The following is a 23,901-nucleotide window of genomic DNA, read 5'->3' as shown; positions in this document are numbered from 1 at the left end:
CGTCGAGATGAGAGTGTATTGCCAACCATGAAGGTGATTGAGGACTCAGTACAAGTAGACAATGATGTCGGGAATGTCACCAAGACACACAATGCAAAGTGCGTCTGCTCTGACAAATATATGGGGTTTAGTAAATAAGATGTGACGTCCCACATCGCCTGGGAATGAGAATGTGCTTATATGTATAAATGTACCATTTATGAAACAACGTGTTTTAAAGCCGTGATGGTCATGAACCTATCGGAACTCCGCAGTTAAGCGATCCATTCCCAATGACACAATATTGTCCGCTTTTGGCTCCCCGTACCAGACTTCCCAGGAGGTCACCCATCCTGGGATTGCTCTCGCAGCGGCTCGCTTAACTGCGGAGTTCTGATAGGTTCATGACCATCACGGCTTTAAAACGCGTTGTTGTGGTATCAGAGCACGCCGCAGCCATGGTGACGCCACCCACAATATTGTCCTCTTTGGTATCTTGGGACTACTCGAACCCTCAACCTCAAGGCTTTGTTCCTTACACCCAACCATCTGGGCTCCAGACGCGTTGTGTCATAAAGGGTGCATTTATACATATAAGCACATCCTCATTCCCAGGCGATGTTGAACGTCACAATCACCCCCTCTTTGGACCCAGCGTCCCCGCTGGCGTCCCTCATTGGGCTTGTGCATGCTCCCACCATCTCAGGCTGGGCAATGGCTCTGATACCATTCGTAACGACCCACCCCCAATGACACAATATTGTCCGCTTTTGGCTCCCCAAACCAGACTTCCCAGGAGGTCACAGGATCGAAACCTGGCTCTGATACCATTTGTAACGATCCACTCCCAATGACACAATATTGTCTGCTTTTGGCTCCCCGTACCAGATTTCCCAGGAGGTCACCCATCCTGGGATTGCTCTCGCAGCGGCTCGCTTAACTGCGGAGTTCTAATAGGTTCATAACTATCACGGCTTTAAAACGCGTTGTTTCATAAATGGTGCATTTATACATATAAGCACATCCTCATTCCCAGGCGATGTGGGACGTCACAATCACCCCTTCTTTGGACCCAGCGTCCCCGCTGGCGTCCCTCATTGGGCTTGTGCACGCTCCCACCATCTCAGGCTGGGCAATGGCTCTGATACCATTTGTAACGACCCACCCCTAATGACACAATATTGTCTGCTTTTAGCTCCCCAAACCAGACTTCCCAGGAGGTCACCCATCCTGGGATTGCTCTCGCAAAAGCACGCTTAACTGCGGAGTTTTGATAGGTTCATGACCTTCACGGCTTTAAAACGCGTTGTGTCATAAAGGGTGCATTTATACATATAAGCACATCCTCATTCCCAAGCGATGTGGGACGTCACATAAGATCTCCAACATTTATTAGGATTTTCAGCATTTATTAACCTGAATGCTTAGTGAAGTCAAATCAAGTCAGAAACCAGATTAGGCGTCAGTACTGTGCACCTAATCCTAGCCCTGCACACCATACCGGGCGTCTGAACACCATGCCTAGTCATTGGTCACATTGTATCGGATCACTGTTCATCGCATACCATGATGGTCAGTAATCCTAGAAAATCAGGGAGACACTGTTCCCAGCATAGTTCCTCCACTCGCTCAAGCATGCCTTTAAATACTTAACTCCTCATGTATTTCATAAGGTCTGATTTCTCTCTTTTAGGCTCTCACCAACTCGCCACTGACTTAGGCATCGGAGGGAGGAACGTTGGCCAACCCTCGGCATACCCTCGTTCTTTTGCAGGTCATCGGGAAGGTCTGAACCACTGAAGAAGCGAATCAGGGACAGACACATCACCATACTGGAAATTGTCTCAATAAGACTTCCATTGATTTTCTAATGGTTTATCATTTTGTATTTGGATAAAGTAATATAGAAAGTAGTATATAAAGGGAGAGAGTGTGCTTATGGCCGTTTTAATAGAGGCTCCAATGTGGGTCATATAAATTTAGTGATAAATTTGAAAATGAAATGAGTAGAAGATATATTTATATCATTTCTATTATTCATAAATGGAGCTTTGGTGGTCAAGATTAAAAGAGTGGCAATCTAAGGGTTGAAAACGTTGCAGAATAAAAGGGTGTTGATGAAAGATAAGTGCAAAGAATTTAGTGTGTGATAGATCATAGTTGGAACAATTATTTCAATGGTCAGGATCTAAAGCATATGATTGAGTAATTTTACATGTATATTAAGTGTCCATAAAAAAATGAGGTGGCTTTTAAAATTATTATTGGATGTGTGATTGATCAAATGATGATTTTGATCAAATGATAATTTTAAAAGCTATCTTATTTTTTTTATGGACACTTAATGTACATGTAGAATTACTCAATGGGATCAGATGGTTGAAAAAGAAGTATAATGAAAATGGAAAAGCGTGAACATGGCAAGGCAACCTGCGTGCAAATGGGGGAAAGTGAAAGTCATTTTTCAGACAAATTCCAATCGGGCCATCCCAAACATATGCTCGTTTGGAAAATCAATTTCTGTTTGTTTCTAAGAACTGTTTTCGAGAACAAAATTGAAAATAATTTTCTATTATTTTCTCGCTAAAAAAGTGTTTTACCAAACTGTTTCTATTATATGGAAATTACCTGTAGCGAACGTGCGACAGTCCGGACGTCAGTGTCTCACCGTTCGGACGCAGGTCTTAAATAGGAAATATTTTCAGCGAAATTTTTGGAATATCCTGTCGCACAGTTGTCCGTCCGGACGGCTTGCGTACATATTATAGCAGTCGTCCATTCTGCACCTCAGCCTATAAATAGAGGCCCCTGGGCATTGAGAACTGCAAGAATTCGGTATTGAATTCCACAAGAGCTCAGAGAAGTTCAAGATCCATCTGAAGCCGTTACAAGTGTGCTGTGCTACATCTGAAGTCTATCTTAAAGGTCGGCTCTAAGGTAAAAGATTCCATTGAAGACCCCTTCAGGTAGGAGACCTGGTTGGGAAGCGTTCGTGTTGGGTTACACGTCAAAGAGCAAGGTACGACCACTGCATCAGGTTAATGTGAGTGTTACTATCTTGTATCTAGCTTTGTCTTCTGAATAGTGGAATTCCTGGGTTTGGCTGCCCCGGAGTGGTTTTTCTCTTGATTGAGTTTCCACTTCGTCAACAAAAATCTGTGTGTTGTTTACTTTCCGCATTGTTATTTTTGTTGCACACTTTACACACACTTGTCTTATTTTAGAAGTCAATTTCGATTTTCAATTGGTATCAGAGCAGGCACACTCCGTTCAAAGGATTTATTTCCTGAGTGTAATCCTCATCTCTTGTGACTTATATTTTTTTTTATTACACCTTTTATCATGGATTTCTCTCGGTTATCTGAAGAAAATCATGATATTGAGCTCTCTAAAGTTTTTGCTAAAATAGATAAAATTGTTTCTCCAAAAGAGCTCAAAAAGGTGAAGCAAGAAAAAAAAGTCTTTGATTGTTCAGTTATCTGAATCACATGCTTTGATTGACTCTTTGAGATCTGAGAATACCATGCTATTTAACATTATTGATACACTTGAGAATAAATTAAAAGAATCTGAGGATCTCTCGAAAAAATTCTCAAGTGATAATTTGAAAAGCATGCTTTGTATTCATTCAGATATTTCTAACAAGCCTACTTCAATTGTTGATGATATGAGTACTTCTACTTCACATGCTTCTAATTCTGAAATAGATTCTATTGATATTAAACCTGTGATAGTAGATACAACTTGTTTAGAAAATTCTTGCTTAACTAATCATGTGATGCCAAAATCCAAAGATACAGGTACACAAGCTCATGGTAAGTTTGTCCCTACTTGTCATAATTGTGGGAAGATTGGTCATATTAGGCCAAATTTTTATTTGTTGAAATCCCACAGGCCTTGGATTAAGCAGGATGCCTTTGGAGAAGAGCATGTCTTTGCGAGCCACTTCGATGTCACGCGGTGCACCAATTGTGGGAAGCCACACTTTGGTGTATGTGTCGTGTAGAACCACGGGTATGCTTTTGATGTGGTAGACTTGGCCACCTCGTAAAGCTATGTCCATCATTAGCCGTTTTGACTCAAAGCAGCTCTAGCGTTGCCCAGTGTAGAGTGTGAGAGCTACACTCGGATGTATGTCGAAGAAGATCTAAGGCACATTGTAAATATGGTCGAAGAGGTCATTTCACGTGAGGTCACCAACTTGTTGCCGCCAAAGTCGAGTACCTTTAGCGGGCAACTACTGGCCGAGACAGTTTGCTCATGTAAGGTGCGTCCACTCACATCGAGCAATGTCCACTCACACCGAGCAATGCTAAAGTCCATCCAACCACTACAAATGCTGCCGATGCTGCCACAGGTATTATACCTTTATGTTGAAGTATTGTGTACATTTCGCTTATTTGAGTGTTATCCATTCGTATGTCTCATTAGGCATAGCTACATACTGAGTACCGAACCTTTAAAATCAAACATGAGTGACAATTTCTATTGGTGACGTATTCACTTGCAGGAAATGTGTGGACAACTGTTCCATTGGCGCAAGAGAAAAGACTCTGCCAGCGAACCTAACAGTGTTATGCGTGTAGAGTTTCAATGTTGGCATATTTAGCTTTAACATGTAATATGTTGAGTTTTAATGCCATGTATATAGAATTTCGGTGTTCAACATGCTAAACAATAAAGCTTATCACGTTGAACTACAATATTAACTTGTTAGGGCTTTGGTGTCAATTTGGAATGGATTGATGATCAAAGAGTAGAAGTGAACGTAGATAATCACGAGTGGGTAGTTGTATTCTTACCCCATAATATAGAGAGTTCGAACTTTGCGGGTCTCGTTTGCGAGTTACTCCGCTATCTTTCTCCAACGTTCAACAATGATGAATGTTCGAGAGTATAGACTTGTGTGTTTGGCTTTTGCCTAAGCCAAGCTCATGTCGAGTCCAAGTTGGGAACATTCGGATAGTGCTGATGTTTCCACTTTAGTCACGAGTCTATACGAGGATGCATAGGTTATCGTGTGCTAAACCTAGTGGCGATCTAGGATGAGTGTTCCATAAAGAGAATTGACGGCTTGTTCAGTCAACTCATGGAGTTTCGATATTCTTGGGAGATTGACTTTATTTCGAGATACCATTGACTTTTGGTGCGAAAGGTAATGTGCCAAAGTCAGCGATCCATATATGGTATGATCATTATGAGTTTTCGGCGATGCCATTCGAATTGACAAATACATCGTTGGTTTTTATGGACTTGATGAATCAAGTGTTCCATGGGTACCTAGACATCTGAGTAGCTGAGTGTACCGTTGACACGTTAGTTTATTCGACTAGTTGTGTCAAGCATGGAAGACACTTGATAGTAGTGTCGGAAGTGTTAGTAAAAGGGATTCTTCTCCAAGTTCATGAGATGTGAGCTTTGGTTGAGGAAGTGTCCTTCTTGGTTCATGGATTGAGCAAGAATGGACTCGTAGTCAACACGATAGAACAAGAACACACAGTTGCACCTATGCTTAACCTACCTAGGAAAATAGTTGGGTATGTGGCTTGCACAGATACATCACAATAGGCGAGGATGCACCCTTGTGTAATAACAAGGATATAACCTATGCTACTTATTAACTGTAGATCAGGAGTAGCGTTGTCTTTCTCATGGTTCGCAGATAGTAGCTATTATCTATGCTCTACCATTTTGTAAGCAATGCCTCTATGGTGAAGTGTGCGAAATTCACACTTAACACCCAAGTCTTGATGCACTTTTGTGCTGAGAGATGGAAACGTAAGACAACAATGATGGCTTGTTGTGCTAGGAGATCTTGATGGCAATATATCTTGACGTGCAACTTAAGCTACTATCACGGCTAATGCACCGTGTGCGAAATTTCGTGATGGCGAGATTGACTCAAATTGTATTAGGAGTGCTAGTTCAACATACCCTTCGTGATGTGTGTTTTAATGAGTACTCGCAAGCGCACGAATCGTGTGCAATATAGTGTGTGCAAGTGCGAGGTCGAATCCACAGGGAAATTGTCAAATGTTGGTGTCTTGTTTAATCAACTTCATTTTAACCTAGTTCCAAAGGTTTGATGATTGATTCAAGAGCAAAAGACTAAATAAAAGAGATGGAATGAAATATGCAAACTAAAAGGAACTAAGGCTAATGAATCTACCAAACCAAATCCAACAACTCACACTATTGGTTTCCACTTGAACACCCAAAGAACATTAAGCTTAGGGTGTCATTCAAGTTTCTCAACCACATACTCTAGAACCATTAAATGAATCCAACTCAAAGATAAATCACAAAGAGTACCCATTTGAAATCAAATCATTCAATGTATCCATTCAATGAACAAATCACAATGGATATCATCATTCAAACTGATAAAACAATGTATCCATCGGTTGAAACACATTAAATGTCCTATATCTACCAACAACCACATTCATTGCAAAAGATAAAGCATTTAAATGAATAGAACTTGAATAACAAATATGATATATCATCAAATGTGCAAGTATTATAACAAGAGTGTGAGTGTCATCAATGGAAAGGTTTCATCTTCAACCTTAGTTGAGGTTACTAGCCTTCCATGACTAAGAACACCACAAGAAAATGAAGAATAACTATGGAAATAAAAGGAAAGCTTACAAAAAGAAAGTGTCTAAGAACGAAAGCTATTGGAATACACTACAAAATGCACGAAATTAAACCTAGCTACTGTTCTCTGAACTCTCTCAACAAAGAGGTATGGCTATGGCTTTTATAGAGGGACATTAGGGCTAGAAACCCATGTAAAATGACTCCTCTAACCCCCACTAGGGTTCCTCTCTTGCTAGAGACAACCAAGGTCATGCAACCAGCATGTTCTGCTGCAAAAATCAGAGGGAGAACTGCTTTTTGTCATGGAGAAGCTCCTGATTGGGTGTTCTGGCGTGCTTCTGCAAAAGTAAGTTTTGGGAAATTTCGATCGATCGACTTCGGGCAAAATTCGATCGATCGACTTTTAAGTTCGATCGATCTAGTTCTTCAGAACTTCCGAATTTTCCAAGCAATTTCACATGAATTTTGCTATTCCTCACTTATTGACCTACAAAACATAAAAACACAAAAACTAACCAAAGCATAAGAAAATAACAAGGCTAAAGGTCTAACTTATGTAAATCAAGGGGTCCAAATAGACAATATTTGGCACTTATCACTCCGTAAGCAGACTACAAATTCGAGAAATCTATTTAGACACTCGAGGATACACCTAAGTTATGCGTGTGGGATTCCATAGAGTTGGTCCTAATATCCATCAGTAGTTGTAAACGTTATATCGCACGTAAAATCGTATAGACGCGAACGATGAACACCACTTCATTTGGTATGAAGTTGGTGTGAAACGATCAGCGAGTTTTGAAGTGGTGCATGATTCTAGGGAAGTTTGCACTCGTTCAAGTGGATGTTCAAAGTGTAGTGATATTAGAAGCTATGCAAATAAATATCGCCGCAAATCTGTGTTCGAATTGGTGATCTTGTGTCTCAAGGTGTCATCAATGTGAAACATGTAACATTTTGGCAATATGGATGTGCTCAATTCTGGATATATTGGGTTGTCCATAGTGCAAAACGTATGTCCATCACATAATCGGTCATGATGTCTCCTAATTTTAGCGGTCATTCATGAAATTTTCCCGTATCTCTCCGTTGCGAACGTGTTTACGACCCTTTACTTGTGATGCGCTTCTCTGTATTCAATGGAAATTGACTTATGAAGAGGTGCAAAGCGAGTGATGGTTAGTAAGAAAACACTAAAATCGTCCCGTTACTTAGAACTCTGTGGTGAAAGCACAATGTTGAGGAAGCCACATGAGTGATTGATCGTTAAATGTGTGAGCAATTCCCCATTTTAGCGAATCAATTCGGATATGATTGTTATGTCATATTGATGTGAATTTTAAATGTAATCGCAAGTGCACGAATCGTTTACAATAAAGGGTTTTACAAGTGCGAGGTCGATCCCACAGAGAATTGTGTTCTTGAAAAACAATTTTGTTTCTAAACTAATTAAATCTTAACCTAATTCCAAAAATTAATAGATTTTGATAAAAAAAGAAAACATAAACTAAATAAAGTAAAATAAAACAAAAGAAAAGATACTAAGGTTTTGGAATCCACACTCACCAAATCATAGCAAGATATTCTCATGTTCATCAATACACATCCGAAGTTGTCACCATACAAATCTTAGGTATGTTTTATGTTTCCAAAACAATAAAACATGTTTCACCACTTTGGCTGCTTATTTTAGAAACAAAAACAAGGAGAAACACGAAAACAGGAAACAATTTCAACCTGTTTTCGGAAATAGGTTTCTGTTTTTACCAAAATACGCGCTTCAACTTAAGTGCACAGTGCTGCATAGTTGCCCTGATCTGTGGTTCTAATCTTCCCAGCTTCATTTTCCTCTGCCTTCTTACAAGAATGCTTCCCTTACTTTCATTCGTTGAAGCTTCCCCCTCTTTTTTTTCTTTCTATAACTCATACCAGACCAAAGAAAATTATAGAGAGAACGAGCAGAGCGAGAGAGAAAGACAGAGAACGATAGAGAGATGGTGTGAGAAAGGAATCGGTGAGGATGGTGAGTGAAAGGGGTGAAGCCGTGGAATGGGTGGTGGCAACAACCCCTGGCCGTGTCTTTCAGGAGTACCAGATTGAGGAGAGTATGTACAATGTTGTTCGGTGGTTCAGAAAGATCTAGTATACGATACTCTGCAATTGCCGCACAAGGTTGTTCAGGAGGCTGATGGGTCTATGAAATTCGGTCAAGGAAATGGGTCTGCTTATCTGTTTGACCCCCGATATATACACGGACGGGAGAATTTCAATTTCGTTGCAAGGGATTGATGGGGTTTTGTTCCCACTGCAAGAGGAAACAAATACACAGAAAAAATAGCTCCGGTTGTTAGGGTTGTCACCAAACCCAGAAGATGTTGTTTATGTTGATGTTGTTTATTATGTCGATACCCATTCAAATGGGATTGAGATGTGTTGCTTGATGGAGAGACGCGTGGCTTACATTGTTGCTCATAGATACATGTGGTCGTTGATAATAGTTCTGAATTAATTATGAATGGGTATCGACAGGTGTTTGTGGTTTGATGAAATTGACAATTTTTGATGTACCCATTAGATGCTTTTGTTTTTTTCAGTTGAATTTAGGGAGTTCCAACAAGTGTACCTAATTTATACCTTGTAATTAAGACAGTCAATTTGTTTTTTTTTTTTAGGTTCTTGTATTAAATTTGAAAATTATTGGTTGTATATATATATATTTTTTTTTAATAGATTATCATGTTAAGATTGAATCCACACATAATTGAAAACAAGAAAATATGTAAAAACTCAAATTTGACATCAACCAACAATTTTGTATTTAACAATTAATTCATTATTAACAATTGTTTTGAAAACAATTGTCCAAACACTTAGGTATTATTTTCTGTTTTCAAAAACAGTTTGCCAAACACTTTTTTAACGAAAAAACAATAGAAAACGGTTTTTTGTTTTTGTTCTTGAAAACAATTCTCAGACACAAAAAAATAAAACGGTTTGCCAAACAAGCTTGTTTTCACGCCATTCTTGAGCTTTTCCTCATTTTTTTTTCTCTTAAAGCTTTTTATAGAAAAACGCTGATCTATTAAAATTTAAACGTTCAAACTCAAATCCGTCTTCGGAAACGTAATCTTTACATTCGGATCTATGTTTTCACTGATTGTTTTGAGGTAAAACACTAAATTCATGTTCTTGAGATTTTGGGTTAAAATCTTAAAATGTGAGTTTAATCTAGTGTTTTCTTTAGGTACGTAATGGGTTACTTGGAACTTGCATGAGGCTACCCAAACCATGGGCCTTGGTTTGGTGAAATTTTGGTAAGTTTTCTAACGTCTAACTTTCGGGTATTTAATTTTAGTGGTGTTTTTATGTGATTAACCCTTAGTAAATACTATTGGGTTAATAATATTGTGTTTGAGGTAGTGTTTTATAAATAATGGGTTAAGATTGGAAACCCTAATTTGATGGGTTAAATTAATTTGGGGGTTTTTAAGTGTTTGAAACCTAGATTGTTAATTTGTGGATTAATTGTGGTTATAGTGATGATTAATTCCAAATTAACTATGGGTTTTGTAAAAATAAGTATTTATGAGGATATGATCTAATGTTAGTAAAAATAAATAATTATGGGTATTTAGTTTAAATAGTATTTGTGAGATTAACCCTAAGACTTTCTTATGGGTTAATGTTATTTTAAATGTGTTAATGAATTATGTTAATAAGTTAATAATTATTGTAAAAGATTAATGAAAATAATTTTAGGGTTAATAATATTGAGAAAATATTAGTGAAAATAATTTATAGATAGTGAATATAATTTGGGATTAATATTTGATGTTATAGGTAATTATTTTAGATGGTGATTTTAATGTCTAACCCCAAGTAAATACTTTGGGTTAGTGTTAATTGAGTTTAGTTAGAGTCTAGATTTATGGTGTGTAATTGGGACCGTTGAATATTATGGGTTTTCTAAGGGTTAGCTCTCGAGTAATTTAAGACCTAAATGTCGGTCTAATGTTGGAAATGTCAAATAATGTGCAATTTGTATTTTCTTAGTGACGCATTGCAAGGTGGTGTCTAGGAGACCTAGTGCTTAATATCCGCACAACCAAGGTGAGTATTCTACTCACTGAGAAACTACTATTTTCATATATTATAGAATTGTAAAATATATGTGTTTTATAAATCCGAACTGACTGTATGTTGACATTATGTTTTGGATGTTTTAAGTAGTTTCAATTATGTTGAAGTATCAATGATGTTTATGAGAATTGATGTGTGACTGAAAAGTGTGATTTGAACTGATTTGAAGGATTTGATTGTGAGATGTTGTACGGATTTAAGTTACGGAATATTGGTAGAAGAATTGATGTGTTAAATTGTTTATAGATTTACATTGTAAGCATGTGTTAAAGGCATAATTCAAGAAATGAAATGTATTGTTTTAAGGCATAAGCATATGAACGCTAAATGTGCATCGAAGTGAGGTTTATAGCCCACGAGAAACTATACTTGGTTTAATCCTATGAGGCTTGGATTCATTTCTATGAGGTACTTAGGTTAATTCCCATGAGGCTTGGATTAAATTCCATGAGGTACTTGGGTTAATTCCCATGAGGCATGGATTAATTTTCATGAGGAAACTTGCATGAGCATGTATAGCATTGTTTTATGAGTGTGATATTTTTATACTATGAGTAGTTTTGCTAGACGTATTAATATGCATAAGAGTCTCAATAGAAAAGAGCTTATGTATATTTCTATCGGATGGTTGCATGATTTAAATGCTATTGTTTTCTAAGTCTCACCAAATCAAAGGTATTATAGTAGGTGAGGATGTATGTAGTTGTATCCAATAATGGAACTTCTACGTACAAGTCTCAGCTACATAGTATGCTTTAAATGTTTTATATTAGTCGGTGTTTGTTATATCAGCTATGAGGGTTTTCAAATAAAAGCTTATAAAATTGGTGGTTGTTATAGTGTACGCATGACTAAAAAGGAAAAGTTGGTTCTTTGCGAAAACTCAGTGAATAATATATCTCTGAGGTCTTAGTGTATTTATTTATGCTAAGACGGTGGGCTCATAATTCCACATGTGCGAATGCGGCAACCTTCGCAACCATACAGACGTTTATACTTTGGTTGCAGGTTTTACGGATACAGGTATTGACTCGTCCACCTAGCATATGGGATGCTATGATTGGAGCATGTCGCGACAGTCATAACTCACGGACTCATGGGTAGTCCACACTTTGAGTATTTTATTTATGGCTCATGTCCTACGTGGCACATGTATTTGTTGAGCCTGTATTTTGGTATGTAATTACTGCAATGTATTTTATAAGCCTTAAATAGATAGACTTGTAAATGGCTCTTGTTGCAATTAACTGTTATGCATTAGATGTAGTTCCGCTTATGATATGTGTCCTGCTGCACATTGATTATTATATTTCGTTGTTAGATGTAACTCTGATTATTAGGTGCATGTTATGGGGCATGTGCCATATGTTGGCTGAGCGACATATTCGTGTCACTGTAAAGATCCGTTTGTATGTTTTATAAAAAATTTAAAAAAAAAAAAAAAAAGGGTCGTCACAGTTCGGGTTATTCTTGCTATTGATGTCCACTTCAATTGGTCCATCCGCAACTAGACATATCAAATGCATTTCTTCATGGCCAGCTGCAAGAGGACGTTTATATGACGCAGCCACAAGGCTTTGTCCACCTTGACTTTCCCCATCATGTGTGCAAGCTCCACAAAGCCATTTATGGCCACAAGCAAGCACCCTGTGCGTGGCTCAACCGCTTGTCCGACTCCCTGTTGGATTTTGGATTCACTCAGTCACTAGTTGACACCTCTCTGTTTTTGTTTCATCAAGGTGCTGGTCACTTGTTTTTCCTAATTTACGTTGATGACATTTTGATTACAGGAACACATAGCACAGTTATCCAATCTTTACTTGTGAAGCTACGGTCTGATTTTGCACTTAAAGACCTAGGTGAATTGATCTATTTCTTGGGCATCCAAGTACACCGGACAACAACTTCTCTTCATCTCCGGCAGTCTAAATACATCTTAAACTTATTGAACAAAGCTCGGATGGTGGGTGCTAAAGCCTCTCGGTCCCCTTGTCTCACTGGCTCCAAACTCTCCTCTATGGATGGCACCCCTCTTAAGAATGCCACAGAATTCCGACAGCTTGTAGGGGGTCTGCAATACTGCACTCTAACTCACCCAAAGATCGCCTACTCGGTTAATCAACTCTGTCAACATCTCCACTCGCCTAACTCAACCCATTGGACAACCCTCAAACGTGTTCTCCGCTATCTCAAAGGCTCGGTTGATTATGGCCTTTTCTATTCACAGGGTCCTCTCACTCTACAAGCCTACTGCGACTCCGACTGGGCCGGTGATCCTGATGATCGCCGGTCCACAACTGGATATGGTATTTCCTTTGGTCCGTCTCATCTCCTGGTGTGCTAAAAAGCAACCTGTGGTGGCTCGTTCAAGCACGGAAGCAGAGTACCGGGCTATGGCTATGGCTACTATGGAACTCTACTGGATTCGGATGCTACTTAGAGACCTCCACCTCCATCTCCCTGTCCCTCCCTCCATTCGGTGTGACAATCTTGGGGCCATGGCTCTTGCATCTAACCCCGTCTACCATGCTCGGACCAAGCATATAGAGGTCGATTACCACTTTATTCGGGAAAAAGTCTTGAACAAAGACATCACCCTCGGCTTCATCTCAACCTGTGATCAACCGACTAATATCTTTACTAAGGGTATTACTTCCTCCAGGTTTCAACTACTACGTGACAAGCTCATGGTCTGTCCCCCTCCCATTCGCTTGAGGGGGGATGTAAGCCATTGTACCACAGATCATGAGATACCATCTAAGGATGCCGATAATCAAGCATGCACCAACACCATCGCAGACCATGGAAAACCTTCCATGCATGGAGAGACATCGTCAATCAAGCACCATTCATGCAACCGAACCATATTGAGCAAGATCTCATGACTGGCATACAAACACACAAGGAAAGAATATGCATACACCAATCATGCAGTGAAGGCAATTCATATTGAAGATATTTGGTCGATCATCTAGATTAGGAAACCTTTCAATTACTGATATTTTCCATGTAAACCTACTATGTATATAAAGACATGTATACGGCTATGTAAATTATCGAGTAATTCAATCACATTGTGCAACATTCTTTCAACAGGGTCCTGTCAGTAGTTGACTTAATCCAGATAAAAAATTGACGTAGTTATCATAGGAGTTGATCTATGCTTGAATGATAGAATAGGGAAGGCTTGCAGGATGATGGAATTCACATACATTAGGGTTTGATTTATGTGATAGAAGCTCATCTAGCTTTGGTAATGATATTTTTGTTGTTTAACTCAGGTCAAGTTTAAGCTCAGTCCACCATGTAGTCGATGTTGATATATGTATATAGGTGACTTTATCTTGCATCTAATCTTATTGTTGGTTGTGTTATGCAAGCAGGGTGGAAGCTTTGGCCATTTGCTCATCTTATTACCTATGGTGTGATCCCAGTAGAACAAAGACTTCTTTGGGTGGACTGTGTAGAGCTTATTTAGGTGACAATACTCTCAACGTGAGTATTAATATGGATTATATATGTCGAATTCTCTTGTACTGAGTGCTGAAGAATGACGAACTTTGTCATTAATTATGTATTTTCTCCTACAAAAGATCTTGTTAGTGGAAAACAAGCTAAATGGATACTAAGAAAAAATCATTCTAATTAAGCATTCCATCTTACCGTTAAACTGCTAAAAGAACATATAGATAATGCTTAGTTTTTCTGGTTTATGTGAAGAATGAAGTTTTTGTGATGCATATGAACCATTTTGCAACACCAAATTATCTACTATATGAAGGTAAAGCAAAAGTTTTATGTGATGAATATAAACCCACGTTGATCACTCACCTGAATTTGGCATATATTCATGTTTTTGCTATGTGCTATCTCTTATATTGATTGATTTTTTTCTCTGCTAGTTATTCAAATGAGAAATCAGAAGCAAGAATTTCTGAAGCACCAGCAGAAGCCAGCTCCAGTTCTCTATCCATAGATCCCTCTCAAGTACATAAAATTAACTACTGTTTCGCGCTTTGACAAATATTCTTATTTGTTGCTTCTTTCAATTCTGTTGTCATTTTTCTTTTCCCCTGTCAAGAGTAAATTAACCACTTAGAAGTTGGAACCAGAATGGTAAAGAAGAGGAGTTGCTCCATTCAATTGTGAGAGAGTAAAATCCACTTTCTCGTGGATTGTGATACAAAATGATGTAAAAAGTAACGGCGATCATGGCTGGCACGACTGATTACTGTAGATAATACCATATTCAATTCTTCCTTTCAGGTGAATGCATGAAGCTCCTACTTGTATATCTTTGTGGCCTTTGACTTTCAGTAATAATATAATCTCAGAAAGAGAATACCTTCAATAAGGATGTGGTGTAAAACCCATCTTGTACGGCATCCAGTAAAAAGTTGACATGTCAGCTAAAAGCATTAACTACAATATACATGAAAACAACAGATCTCATTCGCAAAAGAAAACATATAGACAAAAAGATCATTTTCCTTTTCAAGAGACCTACTTGATCTACCCCAAACAATCCACCAGGATCACCACCTCCTCTGCCGCTGGAATCCACCTAAGGCCACCGCTCAAGGCCACTGTCTTTACGGATTGTGATTCTTTATTGTTTTTCATGGTTTTGCATTTTGCCTAAATAGCTAGTTGCGGTAAAAGAACAAGAAGAAAGGAGAAAAGTTCTACATGCATACAGTGGGAAAAAGGGTTCGTAGAAACCATGAAAGGCTTGAGAGCTTAGTCATTTTTAAAAGAGACCAAAGGATTCTAGTATTATGATATATTATCTCTCAAAATATACATTAGACTGCTAGCTATTAGATGTCTTTGAGCTTCAATCCTAATTTCTTCCTTCATTTTCCTTATGAATACTTCAATTTTTTTTTTTGTTTAACTCATTTTTTGTTGCAGTTGGTGCTTCTTCTTCATATTCTAGTCTCACCACTGTACCCTGCCACTTTCTTCTACCTCCTCTTTTGTGATAGAAGTCCTCTTTCTTCTTTTTCTGTATTTGAAGACCCATCCTCTAGTTCTTCCTCTTCCTCTTGTTCTTTTGCTTCGTTGCTCTTCTATTCCCCTTCTTGCTTCGTCGTTTTGTTGCAAGATCTGATTCGTTGAGTAAAACAAGGCTCTCCATATAAGAACCAGCAAAACAATGGATTCCCTCATCATCAACTCTATGATTCAAAACTTTTGGCCTCTTAGGATCGTATGAAGCTACGTCTCCACTATCTGTCTTCCACAGTACCTCGCCGCTCGTCGTAAAACCCAATGGTTTTGGTAGAGTTCGGTCCATTAAAACTTCCGTCCATGACTCAAATGCACCATATTCTCTCATCACCCACAAAGAACCTAAAGAAGCTGGTGAGGCAACACACAAAGCAAGTGATTTTTCGAATACTGAGATAGACATGACTGGTGGGGAAGAAGAAGCTATTTTTTCTAGTAGCATTATCTCATGAAACATCTCATTGCTTATATCAAATGACAAGACCAAAGTTCGGCGGTGAAAAACAGGGTTGCCAATCTGGGATGAAGCAAGCCAATGGATGGTTCCATTGATGAAAGGTTGCGGACCACAGTTATTAAGACGATGGAGAGGCCCATTAATGACCGGTGGCGAACCACAGTGCATTAATCGACACGCAGGACCACGAACTCTGAAGCTTGTCCAATACCCAGTACGGAGTGAGAAAACCTGAACTAGATAGTCAACTTTGGCACTGCCATTATTGTTTTCTAAGCAAACAATTTTCACCACTTTGCAGTCGTTTCTCCGTGAATCAAACCCAAATCCCCAACCAGTAGAACACAGCCGAGACTCCTCGTACCCAGAATTGCCGGGTTTAGGAAGGGTTACAAATTTTCCAAGCAATGGGTTCCACAGAACAAGGGTGTCGACGTAACGCTTTAGCAACACCAACCCATTGCAGGAACCAACCACCTCAAAATGCTTCAAGCTTTTGTACGAGAAACTCAACTCTATGTTTTCATCGAACGATTTGATTGACTGGTCTTGTTTTGTTGCTTGTTTGCCAAGGCAAGTGGTGACAATGGTGGTAATGTATTTGCGGCGGCCATTAGAGTCTTCCTTAGCCTTACAAGAAACCGTTAGAAGGAGAAGGCGATCACTGTGATTGTCATGGGGACGGTTTGTGCAGGCGAGGTGAGCAAAAGCAAAGGTAGGCATACTGATAATGGAGCACCATGCTTTATTGACGCCAGTGAATCTCATTAGGGATTTCACGGGCAATCTCAAGAGGATATTGGATATGATTTCGTCTGGAAAATAGTGCGCCGCCATGCTTCTTCTTCGCTTGGAGCTGCCGGTTCTTGGAGGGTCGGGAGATATTGATGAAACCCCCAATGGCGATAAGAATATATAAAGGAATAGGAGGAAAGGAGTCCGAGCCCGACCCTGAAAAGGTTGACTTGCTTCCAAAAGGTTAAATAATTTTTGTGTTGATTTTTCGATTTAAGGTGAATTTTTATGTTGTAGGAGTTAAAAAATCAAATAAAAGTATAAAGGAAATAAGATCCGAAAAATCTAGTTAATTATATACGTAAAAAAACTGGCACAAATTATAGATTTGTGCTTGTTTAAGAACTTGTTTCTCAATTTTATGCAAGTCTAATGCTATATACTATCCCATAATATTAACATAACAATCCCAAATTAACATTTGATTTTTTTTTTTTAAAAAAAAATAATGACTAGTCTGAATGTTGATTGAGATTGTCACATCAATATTATGAAATAAAAATATAGTTGCTAGCATTACTCTTTATATAAACACTATATATCTTTGAGACCAAGTAATTCTAAAAGTCTCTCTTGTGTCTCTCAAAAAATGAGGTGACTTTTAAAATCACAACTTGATCAGAATTCAATAGTGATCAGTCACAAGTCCAATGGTAATTTTAAAAGTCACATCATTATTGGAGAGAGAAGAACTTCTAACATTATTCCTTGAAACCTGATACACGTCCATTTGGTGTACATCTACATTACATTTCTGCACAGTTTTTTTTCAAATCAACTATTGAATTTTTCTAGCATTACTCTTTGTGTAAACATTATCCACTAGATCAGTAAACAACATGGATATAGTAGAAGTAGCATTGCTCTAAGCCAAAACTATAATTAAAACTCTCTTCACTTTTACGCTCAAGTGACATTATTTACCGTGCTTCAAATAATGTAATGGTGATTTCGTTTACTGAACAAGTTCCATGCTTGCTAGAAGAAGAATCTGCTTCAAGTGAATCTGTAAAGAAACCTGGTTGTTTTGGCTTAGGCAATAAACTCTCATTACTCAACATTTGAACCACAGACGACATGTTTGGTCTATCTTCTGGTCTTTGTTGCACACATAATAGACCCACATGAATGTGTCGTAATACATTAGATAGAGTGCACAAGTCAGCTACCAAGTTGTCTTCAATTAGTTCCATTGGCTTGTCTTCAATCCATAGTTTCCATGCCTGAAAGAAAGGAAAACCAAATTTTTGTTGGTCGGACAGCATTCAAACTAGCCCATGACTATTGAAAGAGCATCAAGATAATAGGGGCATCATGTGACCCTTTGTACTGTCAGTAACTACATTGTTAATAAGATGTTTCCTTAAAAATAAAAGTAAATCAGTATGATTTGCCATTATTTATTATGCTTACATGTCCCGTAAGATTAAGGTGGTTGTTTGAGTGACAAAATCCTCTATTCTTCTTTCCACTCACTATCTCTAATATTAAAACTCCAAAGCTAAACACATCAGATTTTATCGAGTATTGTCCATGCGCCGCATACTCAGGAGACATATAACCGCTGCAAAAATATCATCGCAAAAATAAAATAAAAAAATAGCTAGACGTAACCTATTAAAGAAGTTTAAGCATACTTACTATGTTCCGATAATCCTATTGGTCTTGGAATCAATTTGATCTTCTCCAAATGATCTAGCCAAGCCAAAGTCTGAAATTTTTGGATTCATATCGTTATCTAAAAGGATATTGCTAACTTTTAGATCCCTATGAATAATTCTCAGTCTAGAATCTTCATGAAGATAGAGAAGCCCTTTAGCAACACCACGAATAATGTTGATGCGCTTATGCCAATCTAGTAATTTACTCTTTGCTTTATCTGTCCAATTTCACATTCATATTAGTGCATACCTGGCTAAATTCTCAACAAACAATTTTATCAATGAAAGAGAATAAGACCAAACATGAATGTTCTGAATTAAGTCAAGATCAAGATTCAAACCAAATATAAAGGAGTCCAAGCTTTTGTTGGGCATGTATTCATAGATTAACATATTTTCATTTTCTTGAATGCAAGAACCGAGAAGCTTCACAAGATTACGGTGTTGAAGTTTGGCAATCAAATTAACTTCATTTTTGAACTCGTTTAGTCCTTGTCCAGAAGTCTTTGAAAGTCTCTTCACAGCTATATTTCTTTCTTTTGGCAATATACCCTGAAAAAGAACAAGACGGTATAATTTGGAAAATAAAAAATATAGCTCACCTTGTTTTGTTGTTATTTACCTTGTACACAGGTCCAAAGCCACCTTCTCCCAGCTTGTTGTTGTTTGAAAAATTGTCTGTTGCATTAGCTATGGCTACCATATCAAATATTGGTAACTCCATATCTTCATTCCCACTTTCATTGTTATAATCGTTCTTCTGACTTCTTTTTGTCATTTCTGAAATAACAAGAGATGCATGGCATGAAAAATCTTGGGTAGTTCTTTTATCAGAAGCAAATTACTTATCCCCCAATCTGCTCTTCATGAATGACCTATTTATTAAAATTTCTTAGCTATAAGTCTACCATCATGAATCAATTATTGTCGGAGTCCATTTCTTACAAGTTTACCTTGGTTTTTGAGTTTCTTCTTCCATATGTATGAGACTAGTCCAACTATTGTCATTCCCACCACTAGTAATGTTGAGCCGACTATAATTGTTACTAGTTTCTTCTTGCTGAAGTGCCTCTTTTTCTCAAGACGACCTGAAAGATCAAAACAAAGTCACGTGACTTTCAGAATAACTCGTCTTGCCCATATTCTAGACGGGGAAATGGGTGCAAATTAAACGAGGTGGATAAAGCAGTTGAGCTCAACACCACCACGTACAACCACCACTTCCTAGTTTCCCTGGCATTACAATTTGTCTAGTTTGTGGTTGGAATATATCATATAGTGTCTATCAATGTTGGTTATCCCAGTTAAATTACCACATATCTAAAAGCTTAAGTTAGAAACAAATGATAAATCTAATCATTAGGCTGAAGGCGTGGAATATTCAATTAAAATAGAAGTTCAATTACGGAGACACCATTCAAAGTTAGGACCTTAGTTGACAGAAAATGATGAATTTAACTATTTTATTATTCTAACACTCCCATGATCAGGTATATAAGAGTTCAAACTCCTTAATAAATAAGGTCCAACACGTAGAATGTTTATTAAAAATCGATAAACTATAAAATTAGGGTTTAAACTCAAGAACTATACTTTGATACCATGTAAAATTATTACTTATTCAAAAACTTAAACTAAGAATTAAAAATAATAAATTTAATCATTTTATTAATATTCCCCAATTCCCCCCCGTAAAATGAACGGACATATATAATAAATCTACTTTCGCCAATTGAAAACCAATGGATGTAATTGTCTTTATGTCTTATTAATTTAAAAGAGATGTGCTATACATCCTCCTCATGCCATTTTCTTATTTTTTCACTTTTAAAAATTACTGTTAGATCTTTAGATCTTTGGAGCCAATATGAGCGACCCACAATGAAATGAATCATTTCTCTATTCAAAATAAAAGAAAAAAAAAATTAGAAAAATCCAAAGAGAAAATATAGAAGTGAAATGGTACCCAGTTCTGAAATGGCCATCCTTATATAGAGGTCTTGCCCACCCTCAGCGAATTCTCTAATGTCAACAAGGCTACCAAACCAAAGCACGCAGCCGCTTCCTCCTCCCCTGACATCTAAACTTGCATATGCTGTGCATGAACAGTTTTTCAGACACATTCCTTCACATTCCTCGAGGGTCATGCTCTTGTTATACCAGGAAGAAGATGTGTCCGGCAATTTCACTCCCGTGCGCTTCAGGAATCCATCTTTGTCATTGCATTCCAAAGGAATCCTTCGAACACACCCATCAGGCCAATCTACTGAATCCCCATCTTTTGGAGACTTGGGTAAGAATCCTTCCAAGCATGAACATACAGTAGAGTTATTGATGTCGCAGGAAGCATATGAACCACAGAAGGCAAAAATTTCACATTGATCTAACTTGGCTGTAACGAAAGGCTCCCAACTGTGTGTCTGATCCATCCATGTGAATCGCTGCGCAACGCCTGATGGGTTTACAACAGATCTTGCGAAAACAGAAGTGTTTAGAAGTTTGTACTCGTAATAAACCTCCTTCTCATTCAACACTAATTCATAATTATATATTGGATTTTGTCTTAATCCAATATATCCCGTAAAATGAAGGCCATTCCATGACCCAAATCTATCCTTTATTGAATCTCTCTTCATTAAAACCAATTGCGGAAGCCCACGAAGATCGATACGTAGTGAAAACTCGCCTTGAGCAGGATCTTCCGTGCTCTTCCAAGATGATAAAAACCTATCTAGACCAGTTACTAAGTTCCATCCAAGCTTCATTTCCGGTAGGAGTGTGTCACATGGATAATCAAAACTCTGCCACAAAAACTTCTCTGGGTCATCATCAATTCTATCTTTCACAACAAGATTCCCGGTGTCCAAGAGCTGTGCAACTGGATTTTCTGCGGTTCTTGATGTATTAGATGACCAAACAATACTATTGGTGCTATTAAGAAGCACAAGAACTCCATCATCAGTGACCTTTAAAACTCCTGACTGATCGTTAAGTGGAGTGTTTCTGTTGGCTACCCATACAACTTTCTCCGAAGATATCATATACCATATTCCCACATATCGACTTTTGGAATTACCTGGGCTGAAGAATCCCAATTGAAATGATCCGCTAGCTGAAACTAGAGTGCCACCGTCTGTGATTGATTGACTTGGAGTAATGGTGTCTAGAGCAATGGAGGTTCTTAAGAGGGAGAATAGGAAAGAGTAGACGAAAAGATGAGTAATGGCTTCCATTGATTTACTAGTGGTGTGGTGAGAGAGTATTGATATGCATAGAAGTCAAGATTTAAGCAGCAACTATTCGATCTATTTTCCTTGAGTCCACTCTTCTTTTCTTTTTCTTTTTTTTTTTTTTTATTTTTTTTTTATTTTTTTATTTTTTATTTTTTTCACTCTACTCTGTTTTTCTAGGAAGTAGGAAGTGATACACCTACCACAGGGCCCAATATTGAAAAAAGTTACCGAATTTGATTTGACTAGATATATATTTTTTTGGCTGAAGACTTTCCCTATCCTTAATATTTTAGAAGTCTTTTCATTTTACAAGACTCTTAAAGGATTTTTAGATTTTCGATTTTAAAAAGTTTGATTTAAAATAACAATTTTAAAATGCGCAATTTGAAAAATATTTTTTAAAAATGCAGTTAAATGTTTGGCAAACTCACAATTTAGTCTTTAAAATTGCAAATTAGCCTTTAAAACTCTGGGTTTTTTTTTTAAAAAAATTCTCTTACTTGCGATTTGAAAAAACTGATTTTAAATCGCAGATTTTAAAAACGCAGTTCTCAAACGATTTATGTTCTACAATTTGGTTTAAAATCGCACTTATTGTCTACAAAATCACAATCTCAAACACACCCTAAACTCTAAAGGGAGTCAAACCGGATATTTGGCTGTCGAATTCAGCTCGAGTAGTAGAGGCAAGATATTCGAGAGCTGGAGCTTTAAAATGTGTTCAAGCTTAGCTTGTCATGGCCTAGTACTCATCTAAGCCGAGCTCAAACTCGTCTAAGCAAGTACTCGACTGGCTAGTCTTGGCTCGAAGTTGTTTAATTTAAAAAATAAAAAATAAAAACAAAAATTTTAAAGGCATAGCCAAAGCTGAGTTTGTTAAAAAAATAAAATTTAAATGATAAAAATGCCCAATTTTATTGAAAATGAAAGTGAAAAAATATTTACAACGTGGTTTTTACGCATTGACAAGGCCTTAGAAGACGCAATGCCGAATATGAGTCATATAAATTTAATGATAAATTTGAAAATAAAATAAGTAAAAGAGGTATATTTATATCATCTCTACCACTCATAGATGGAGCTTTGGTGGTCAAGATTAAAAGAGAGCAGGGCCGGCTCAATACATTTTGGGGCCTTAGGCGAAAAGTTTAAATGAGACATTTTTTTTAAAAAAAAAATGAATATTAATTAATTTAAAAAATAGAATGGTAAAACTTGATTTGTCAAAGGAAAGACAAATTAGTGTTAGAATGTTTCCTAAAACCGAATAAAAAAAATTAATGCAATTGATTAATTTAGTTTTGGTAATTAATTTTTTTTTAATCACTAATCAGATATGGATTGATTTTAAGGACTTGAATAATAAGCTATTGGGAAATAATGAAAATTGAGAAGAGAAAAATTCAAATTCAAATAAGACTTGAATAGGAAAATTGAGATAAAAAAATAAAAACTTATAAAGAATAGGATTTAAAATGGAAAGTTAGAGATTTTTCATCTTCTTAGCATTCATTTTTCATTTTTTCATTTTATTTTGATTCTTGAACGTTGGACTTAACACCTTCAATTTTTTGAACACTGAACATAAAGCCTTCAATTTTTAATGTGAGTAATTAAGACATTTAATTTAGAAGCTTTCATATCTCATTAATTCTATTTTGAATGTCAACGTTCAAAGAAATTGAAGGCCTTTAAAGCAGAGACTTTCCATATCTCATAAGTCACAAGTCGTTGGTAATTAGATGTACAAAAAATTAAAGGCCTTTAATTTAGACTTTTCATATCTCACTAATCACATATGGATTGATTTTAAGGACTTGAATAATAAGCTATTGGGAAATAATGAAAATTGAGAAGAGAAAAATTCAAATTCAAATAAGACTTGAATAGGAAAATTGAGATAAAAAAAAAATAAAAACTTATAAAGAATAGGATTTAAAATGGAAACTTAGAGATTTTTCATCTTCTTAGCATTCATTTTTTATTTTTTCATTTTATTTTGATTCTTGAACGTTGGACT

General features: G+C 37.2%; 3 protein-coding genes across 5 annotated transcripts in view; all 3 read right to left on the bottom strand.

Annotated features, from left to right (window-relative positions):
• The window catches only part of LOC133874643 (uncharacterized), a 73,897-nt gene that overhangs the window by 42,407 nt on the left and 7,589 nt on the right, over nucleotides 1–23,901 (bottom strand). The window lies entirely within an intron of this gene.
• On the bottom strand, nucleotides 15,752–17,029 carry LOC133876260 (F-box/kelch-repeat protein At3g06240-like). The gene has a single exon (XM_062314543.1). It carries the CDS (start codon nucleotides 17,027–17,029, stop codon nucleotides 15,752–15,754), a length of 1,278 nt encoding a protein of 425 aa, XP_062170527.1.
• Nucleotides 17,662–21,885, bottom strand: LOC133874639 (G-type lectin S-receptor-like serine/threonine-protein kinase At4g27290). 3 transcript variants are annotated; one of them, XM_062312512.1, is made up of 7 exons: nucleotides 20,615–21,885; nucleotides 19,602–19,736; nucleotides 19,271–19,428; nucleotides 18,990–19,200; nucleotides 18,629–18,866; nucleotides 18,401–18,551; nucleotides 17,662–18,210 (listed from the first exon to the last, which is right to left on the bottom strand). In XM_062312512.1, the coding sequence occupies exons 1-7, from the start codon at nucleotides 21,879–21,881 to the stop codon at nucleotides 17,908–17,910; spliced, it is 2,463 nt and encodes an 820-aa protein (XP_062168496.1). In that variant the 5' UTR covers nucleotides 21,882–21,885; the 3' UTR covers nucleotides 17,662–17,907. The 3 variants fall into 3 exon arrangements, with proteins under 3 accessions (XP_062168496.1, XP_062168497.1, XP_062168498.1); XM_062312513.1 differs by lacking the exon at nucleotides 19,602–19,736; XM_062312514.1 differs by lacking the exon at nucleotides 18,401–18,551 and having other exon boundaries at nucleotides 18,072–18,210.

Source organism: Alnus glutinosa, chromosome 8 (genome assembly GCF_958979055.1).
Source record: "Alnus glutinosa chromosome 8, dhAlnGlut1.1, whole genome shotgun sequence".
Lineage (NCBI taxonomy): Eukaryota > Viridiplantae > Streptophyta > Magnoliopsida > Fagales > Betulaceae > Alnus > Alnus glutinosa.
This window is presented reverse-complemented; position numbering and strand designations above follow the sequence as displayed.

Bases quoted from the DNA above. Each gene is read 5' to 3' on its own strand.
- LOC133876260 (XM_062314543.1), bottom strand. From the start codon at position 17,029: ATGGCGGCGCACTATTTTCCAGACGAAATCATATCCAATATCCTCTTG.
- LOC133874639 (XM_062312512.1), bottom strand. From the start codon at position 21,881: ATGGAAGCCATTACTCATCTTTTCGTCTACTCTTTCCTATTCTCCCTC. The intron at 19,429-19,601 runs GTAAACTTGTAA...TTGTTATTTCAG, and splicing joins GAAGAAACTCAAAAACCAAG to AAATGACAAAAAGAAGTCAG. The intron at 18,552-18,628 runs GTAAGTATGCTT...ATATTTTTGCAG, and splicing joins AATAGGATTATCGGAACATA to CGGTTATATGTCTCCTGAGT.